At 47.6% G+C, this 8,805-nt stretch overlaps 1 protein-coding gene across 1 annotated transcript in view; it reads left to right on the forward strand.

The window, feature by feature from the left end:
* The window catches only part of LOC119444849 (glycine, alanine and asparagine-rich protein-like), a 66,840-nt gene that overhangs the window by 25,818 nt on the left and 32,217 nt on the right, over positions 1-8,805 (forward strand). Inside the window, exons 3-4 of the mRNA XM_037709191.2 lie at positions 145-1,027; positions 1,761-1,799. Of these exons, the coding sequence (XP_037565119.1) occupies positions 145-1,027; positions 1,761-1,799 (922 nt within the window). The remainder of the gene's footprint in view (positions 1-144; positions 1,028-1,760; positions 1,800-8,805) is intronic.

Raw genomic sequence — 8,805 nt, forward strand, 5'->3', positions numbered from 1 at the left:
GTAAGAGTTTTTCAGTACCGTTTCCAACCGTCAGCTTCTCATGTTCTCTTGCAAACTGATAGAATACGCAAGTATAAGCAACGAAGCGCTCCGAAAAGATTTGTGTGTTCAGAGGTTTCTTAAACCAAATCTCAGAATACATAGGACAGCGTCGAATGCAAAAAACGGTCCCTTTTATTACAGATCCGTGCTTGCGTCCTCTTGGCTCTTGCCACCAGCGCCTTCGCCGGTTTCACCGGCTACGGTCTGGGCTACGGCTACGGCCACGGTCTTGGCTACAGTGGTCTTGGCTACGGCCTTGGCTACGGTGGTCTTGGCTATGGTGGTCTTGGCTACGGTGGTCTTGGCTATGGCGGTCTCGGCTACGGCTATGGCCTCGGCTACGCCGGCTATGCTCCAGCTGTGCACACTGTCGCCCACGCTGCCCCAGCTGTCACCACAGTCGCCCACGCCGCCCCAGCCGTCGCCACTTACGCCGCTGCCCCAGCTGTGAGCCGTGTTGCCACTTACGCTGCTGCCCCAGCTGTGACCCGTGTTGCCGCTTACCACGCTGCCCCAGCCGTTGCCACCTACGCTGCTGCTCCAGTTGTTGCCGCTGCTCCAGCCGTGACCAAGGTTGCTACCACCTACCACGCCCCAGCTGTCGCCGCCGTGGCCCACGCCCCAGTTGCCACTTACGCCACTGCTGTCCACGCCGCCCCAGCTGTCGCTACTGTTGCCCACGCCCCAGTCGCTACTTACGCCACTGCTGTCCACGCCGCCCCAGCTGTCGCTACTGTTGCCCACGCCCCAGTCGCTACTTACGCCACTGCTGTCCACGCCGCCCCAGCTGTTGCCACCGTTGCCCACGGTGCTCCATTTGTCGGTGCCTACCACGCCGCCCCAGTCTACGGCTATGGCGTTGGAACCCTCGGCTACGGCGCTGGCCACTACGGCTTCGGCCACGGTCTCCTCGGTTACGGTCTGAACTATGGCTATGGCCTTGGCTCTCCATACCACTACGGCGCTCTTCTCCGCAAGAAGAAGTGTGAGTAGCATTCCATTCAATTCAAAGCGAAAGTGACTCTTTAATGATATTGCGTAATGTAACTGGCAACTTTATTCATGAGGTTAAGCTGGGTGATTGAAGTATTGATTTTTATACCCTTCTATGTCCTCTGTCGCTCGGCTCCTCTTTAACGCACGTCCAGTGATCAAGTCTCTTTTTCTGGATGTTCTATCAATAACCTTGTTCATATCCTATATGTTATTTGTGTTTTCTGACAATTGTTTCTATCTTCCTCTTTCAGAAATGACTTCACCCGACAAGACTTGAAAGCACACAAGAGTAACGTTCATGCCAGCGTTGCTCATGGCGAAGAAAACTTACAAATAAAGTATTTTATTACTGCTAAGTCACGGCTTCAGAATCACTCTTGCAGTAGGAAAAGTACTGCGTTACGATCGTTTTATTGCGACAGCAGTATAACGAATAACCGAGGTACCTTCATGGCATCGCTCTCTCTACCAACTTGCTGCCACGGTGCCTTAGACCAGCTCCTTTGACTGCAAAACGTCCGGTAGGCTGTATCAGAGACGCAGCAGCCGTGGAGTACGTGAAGCGTCTTGTGTGTGCTGCCCACGGCACATGGGCACTAGACTACCCTAATGCACAAGTTTCACGTTGTATGCACGCTTTAGAAGGCTTGCGTACCTAACTGATGTTACAGCTATAGTAGGCATCGACTAAGTTTGCAATCGTGTTCGCTCTCTTTTGTTAGTGGGCCCGTTTGTCTTGGAGATGGTGTTCCGGCACAAGGGTAAATAATGACCCCCGCCCCTCTAAACTGGCACCCGAGACTTCACTGCACCGCTCAAGCCTGCCGCACTCGTAGATGTTTGGGGTTCCTGTGCTTGCCTCAATATCTTACCCTTGTAATCGCTATGAACACGCATGCGTTCCACGTGGTCAAAGGAATTTGATATTTCTTTATCTTCATGTGCGAGTCTCCTAACGACATTTCTTGATCGTACGTGTCGAACGCAGGCGCGCCATAGCTGAGGAAGCCTGAAATTTCTGCAGCAAATCGCACACGTGTAGGCCTTATGAACCCTGATGAGCACCATTATGTGTTTACACTGGATATAGTAGGGATAAGTTAGTAGGGATAAGAATAGTGAGCTCTTTCAAACGTCACCATTGCTGCTTGAATGGAAAAAACGCATAGCCGATCTACGCCTCTCTGATCGTTGGGCTTTAGCTTCGATTGTGTCATGCGTGACGCGACAAACTTGCATGCTTTGCTTAAGATACTGCTAGTGGAGATCCTATGGTGTATTTTTTAATCGTTCTCGCTCCTTATTCATAGTAGGCCCTCCATAACCAAAGGTGGTGGGCGCAAATCGGCATCCCATTTTTTCTCGTTGCCTGATCCTCTACACGCCGTTTTTGGATCCAGCGTGCCGAACGTGGAGGCGCCATGAGCGAGCAAGCGGGAAATTTCTGCTCCAAATTGCACACATGTTGGCGTTAGAACCACCGATGAGCACTGCTTTGAGTTTGACGGATTATACCTACTATGCCTGGGTGAGTTTCTCTCAAACACGACCAGTGGCCCTCGGCTCGAGACACTTACTGCCGAGCTTTGCCTCTCTGAACGCCGAGCGAGATGTAAAATTTATCTCCAATTGCGTCGTGCGTGTGGCGAAAACGGCACAATCGTGCACGCAACTGATACACGATATAGTAATGATTCTATTTCTCCACGCAATGATACCAAAGCAAGTAGGGCAATTTTTTCACGGGCTCGGGGTGGGCTCGGGCAGGACATGTGCTTTTTGATTGACCCGGGCCCGGGCCGGGCTCGGGTTTTTTGACGCGGGCTCGGGCCGGGTTCGGACTTTCTGGTGGTGTGCATGTTACGTGCAGCGAGTTATCCTCGGGCTTCGCGACTCTGAAAAGCATGTCTTTTTGGTCTCAGGCCGGGTTCGGACCGGTTTGGAGCCGGGCTCGGGCCGGGCTTGGGCCTAAGGTAAACGGGTGGCGGGCCGGGCCTGTGTCTCGCCATAAAACTTTTGGTCGGGCTCGGGCGGGCAGCCCAACGTAAAAACGGGCCCGGGCCGGGCCCGGGCTGAAAAAATCGGCCCATGCAGTGCTCTAGTTCATACTGAGCGCGAGAATACTTCTTTCCTTCTCCCGTGGTATGATGGCTCAATCTAATGTCTACCCTGTAACCTCGGGTGAAAGAGCAACACAATAGGGCTATGACAAACGGCATGTCAGATATTATATCAAGGGGCAACAGGAGGGTTGGCTCCTTTTCGCGAGCGACATATATGAAGTCCTTCATCCAACTGACCGACTGTGGCTTTACTGATTCAGCCACTGAACGTTCATCGAATTCGAAACTGAGCAGTGCATTTGCCGGTGCACTTGAAGAACTACTTGGGCGAATCGCGTTTTTTACGTCATAAATATTCTTGGAAAAAGCGAGAATCTTGCAGCACAACAAACTCAGTCTCGCAAGAAAGTGAAATCATTCATCGAGACAGCAAAATATTATTCGATTATCAATGCATCACTCAATCAATCAAATATTTATTCGACAGGGCATTTACAACATCAGGAGGAACGACAAAAATACAAAAAAATTGCATGACTGGGCCTGTGCCCCATACAAGAGATGTCATATTCGCATAATAAGGCATGCCTAAAACAACTTACAAAAATTCGGCAGCACTATTGAAACATGCAAAATGTACAAAAATATCAACAGGTCTACACGTGATAAATATAAAGCACAAATTCTTAACTCTAGAGCATGACAAACAAACTATAGTGCAGAAAACATACATCCCTGCTCCACATCACATTATAGTGACACCCCAAACATACACAAGGTAAACGCAAGTTGAAAACAAATCCAAAGGTGCAATTTAAAGTTGCTAAGAATGCCACACAAAAATAACGTATGAAATGAAAAAAAAAAGACATTACCCTTTAGAAAGAGTACAGCAATCTCGGTAGTACATGCGATAACAGCTGGTGTCCCTCTCGTAGTTTGTTCGTGTTAGTTGTGACAGCTATGAATGCAACTTAGTACAGTACTTCATTTTTATGTTGCGTCGCTTAATTAGCGATGTATAGTGTATAGTGTTTTAATTTGGGAAACAAAATGTGGCCGCTCGCCGTGCATTTGTGTGCATGCGCTGCGGCAGAAGCTGATCGCCACGCCGCTAGGGGCCATGTTCTACGTGGCCCCTATAGTGTTGCTTGGCGCTGCCTGGCACGCTAGAAATGCTGGAGTGTATCGGTTCCTTTAGTGTCAGCGTGTTCGAGCCGATGAGTAACGTAGAGCACGCGAAGAGACAACAGAGGTTCAATTTCAATTTAAGTGTTCCGGCATAAAATACAAGCCCTTGAAAAGTATACGAAGGCCTATACAACTTAAGTATCATCAAAAATGTAAGGAAGCATTGCATTTAAGTATGTAAAGTTCATAGACTGAATAAATAAAAAATACATATAGTGAATGAACTAAAGAGCCAAATGCATAATAATAAAGTAAACAAAAGAAATCAAACACATCACTTGAAATAACAATGAAAGGATGGGCGCGATTTTGTAGCGATGCTTTGAGCTCATTTCAATGCCACTCTTATTGATCATTCATAGCCAGTTGAACCAACTGATAACGAGGTAGAGCAGCGCTGCGCCATGTGATGACGTCACCCCTCTCTAGTCCAACGTATGCGCCGGGCCGCCTAGACGCATGCGCATTCTATGCGAAACTAGGAGTCTCAGGATTATACGAAACTGCGAACTCGCTGTACGTGCCGCCACCAGAACCATCAGCCCATCTTGCTCGACGAGACGCGGTCCAGTCTGGGTAATGAGGGCCGGCGCTAAATGCAGCATGTCGCATCTCGACGCCGGCTGCAGCCGAGGCACGCCGACGATCGCCGTATATACGTCGGCCACGCCACGCGCCGGACTAGAGAGTGCTGCGCTTGCGCTGGCGCACCGTCCCCGTGCCGAGCGCGCTCGCGCGTCAGCTCTACGCCGGGCTGTAAAGTGGCCTTTAGAAACCGAGTATCGTCCGATACTCGGGTCGGCTAAGTTTGGCTGAGAAGCAGGCAAGCCAACCCAAGTTAAGCAAAGGAAAGCGAAGTTAAAGCTAGGAAGGGCTACCAGCTTCGCTGTTTACCCAATCCTCGCACCACTTAGTGTGAAGGTGCCACTAATTTTTTAACAGCGGAGCTGTTTAGGCTGGTCGTAATATGTGCCGCGATTCGCGAAACCTCGCTGAGCTATGACGTCACCCTGCGTTGCCTAGCAACCCCATACCAGCTGTGCGATTGCTTCGCAAGACTCCGCGCCTAGATACTGCGTGCAGCGCGTCTGCTCCGCTTGCTATAAACGTCCCGTGTAGCAGGTGTGAAGGCGGGTTACTAGTGTTCGGTGGGTCGTAGCAGCCTTGGGGAGACCGAAGAAGAAACGCCCTCCCGACGAAGAGGCCGCTTTCTGAGAATTACGCCACGTGGCCGAACAAGAATACAATCGCCGGCGTCGAGCTCATCCAGCACAGAGAGCCGAGGAAGCCTTAGCCAAGCGACGGCGCAGAGTCGAACTTGGCAAAACTTATCAAAACTAGCAAAATCTACGAAAAACTTGCAAAACCTACCAAAAACCTAGCAAAAACTTAGTAAACTAAAAGAACTACATGATCGTCGTTCCGCTGTTCTTTTTTATACGTTACAAGAACATTTTTTACAATTACATGAAGATTGGAAACACATTTAAATGTTATACAAGCACGTCAAGTGTCCAATAAAGACATCCATGCGGGCGGTGTTTCTTGTGCAGCGTACACACTTCCAGCATAAGCAGCAGATTCCTGAAGAATAACCAAGTGCTTCGCGTTGGTTAATCATGCCTGCCACAAACTCTAATCCCTTGCCCTAATTACCCCGCGCTGCTGTTGTGCGGTAGCTCAGCATAGCCTTTGGCCGAGCTACCTCAGAACAACAGCGCTGTGCCGTTAGTGCAAGGCATTACGCTCCACACGACTCTGAGAGCAATAGCCGCCAGGGATGTAATCAGAGGCCAGATCGAACTAGCAGTGGTGTATTGGAGGACGATTACGCGATGTGCATCGCATATTAACTGTTTCTCGACATGACGGCGGTGTGTTGCTTGCAAGTCTCCGTTGTCATTCTTGTGACAACCGGCGTCGGCGTCCCAGAGGAGGCGTACATGACAATGACAACAATAATTCTCAACCAAGGCAACACACAACAATAGAGGATAAGTCGAGAATAAGGGGAATGGTGAAAAACGACGTCGAAAGCAATGACGTCGATGCCAGCCGTGACGATGAAGCGACGACCCCATCTTGTTTTACGCAGCAGTTAACAATATTTACAGCCGCCAACTGCACTATATATCAACACTGCAAAAGTACGCAGGAGATGAAATCGCTCAAATCTCGTAGGAGGCACTTCGTTATTTCGCTCGTGACATAATTGCTTGCAGTAGAAGTTTTAAACCTGCGAGTTGGTTCATCCTCAGGCAGAAACGTTAAAACGAGTAGTCGAGGTTCAAAAAACGAGCAGCCTTTAACGCAGCACTGTCTACTCACCGGCGCCTGTATAAGGATTTACAAATAAACAGGATTTAAAAATCGTGTAAGGAGACCAAATTTGAAGGTGATCTAGAATGACATGGGGCATTTACGTTGGGCCGGCAGGGACTTCGACGTTGTCCCACTGAACACTGAAAACAAAGAAATGTGATTGTTTTACATACAGCAAGTATCAACATTGGCTGGATCAAATATACTTAAAGAGTGGAATCTAGAAACCATCTCACCCTAACCCAATACATACGCTTTTCTGTTTTTGGTTTTTTGCCATACAGCTACAAACAAAAGGTTCCATAAGCTATGATTTCTCAGCGAAGAAATATAGCTCACTTAGAGAGAGAGAAAGCCTCAGAGTGGTAAGGTCTGTCCATGTGTGTAATTCGAATTACACAACATTCATTGCTCCACACAAAAACGATATTGGACACATAACAAAGAACGAGTCAGATTTTTTGTTACCTAATCAAAACTATTGTTTCTTTACTAACGCATACTTAAATGGCAGTTTTAAGGATCATAATAACCGCTTCTTTTCTTTTTCCTCAAATTCTTGCTTTAAATTACTAAGCTTTATACGAACACAACCTCCTCCTAGAAAGCGCGTGATAAAGGATAACCGCTGTTTTCTTGTCGAATTCCACCTAATTGGTTGACCCAATTATTTGAGGAAGAAGCAAGCAACGTAAAATTAGATGCTACTATATATGCTTGTACAATTTCAACTTTGCACTGATATATACTTTTTCTGTCAAGTTTGATCTCCCCCCATCCACTTACCCACCAGCTTCCCCCCAAGACACCATAATATAGAGAGCAAGCAAGCAAGCAAGCAAGCAAGCAAGCAACACGGTGGTCTGAACTGTGGGAGAATGCAGCAGCCGCAGTGAACGAGTTCAAAGCCTCAGGAATCGTTGAAGTCTGCTATCTTTTCGTGATAGCAACGAGAAGATTACCAAGAATGTTCAGCGTTGTTATCAAGCCAGTTCTTTGTAATAATAAATAGGTCAGTTGATAAGAACATTTTCAACGTTCTCCACAGGGTGACCGCTTTACAATAACGCATTGCTACGCGACGTATACGAGAAATGTATGTCCCATATGCAACTCGGTATGCAACTTCTGTCTCAATCGGTGAATCAGAGTCCGTGGCACGACCAGTGCCTGTATGTACCGAGATTCGTAAGTTGGGGCCCATCCTATTTAGAAGCTACCTCTATAATTTGTATCAAAGGGACTACTTTTGTTTAACAGGTTTACATAACCATCGACGCTCTTTTGCACCTGCTTTTGGCAAATGGTGTCATCGCAACCGATGCCAAATAGTGCTCATCCACAGCAAGCCTGCTGCCTCAACGTTCTCGGCGATGCCAACATAACCAGCTCTTTTTATACATCATTTCGTTTCAGCTACATCTACCTCCTTTGTTATTTTACATACCGAGTTTCAGCGAACCTTTCAAAATTTTTATAGTTGGTTTTCGCAGGTAGCACAATTATATGTCATGAGCTGGTCTACTTGAAGAGGCGGACATTATTTGCACAACACATTAAATGCATAATCAACTAATTAACAAAATTCCCTATATAAATTTTCCGCTAATTTTCTTATGGCACATATTGCAATTTACAAATTCTAGCCGTGGGGCTCGCAAGGCGGATGCACTTGGATGAATTCTCAGGTTGACACCAGTTTCGAGATATAATTCCTGAACTATGTGGATAAATGCATTGGCGTCCAGTCATACTTAACAAAACGTCGTTCTAGCATTGAAGCACAAAGTAGTTGAAGCCAATTACTGGATCATTCGCAGTCTCCGACATCAGACAAGGAATTGTTTTCTCTGTGCAACCGTCACTTTTGCTTGCCATCATCGTCACGTAAATGCCGCTGTAAAGTTGTAAGCCGCAGTCAGTATAACCGACGTTGTCGTGGTAATCATCGTGGTGCAACTTTCAGGTGAACTGCTTTCTGCGCTTAACAAACCATGTGGTTAAACGATGCCGAAGTGTATAAATCGTAATTTTTTTGTGAGGCCTTTTATAGGACCCGTTTTGGGACCTGCTCATTCTGATCCGTGCGACGGCCCCGTAATAGCTGCCGTAAAAACCAACTGCCCACGAACTGCCCCTCCGCTGCATGAACTGCACGTATCTGACAGAATAACAACGTCTGTGTGTCGAC

This window comes from Dermacentor silvarum, chromosome 3 (assembly GCF_013339745.2).
Source record: "Dermacentor silvarum isolate Dsil-2018 chromosome 3, BIME_Dsil_1.4, whole genome shotgun sequence".
NCBI lineage: Eukaryota > Metazoa > Arthropoda > Arachnida > Ixodida > Ixodidae > Dermacentor > Dermacentor silvarum.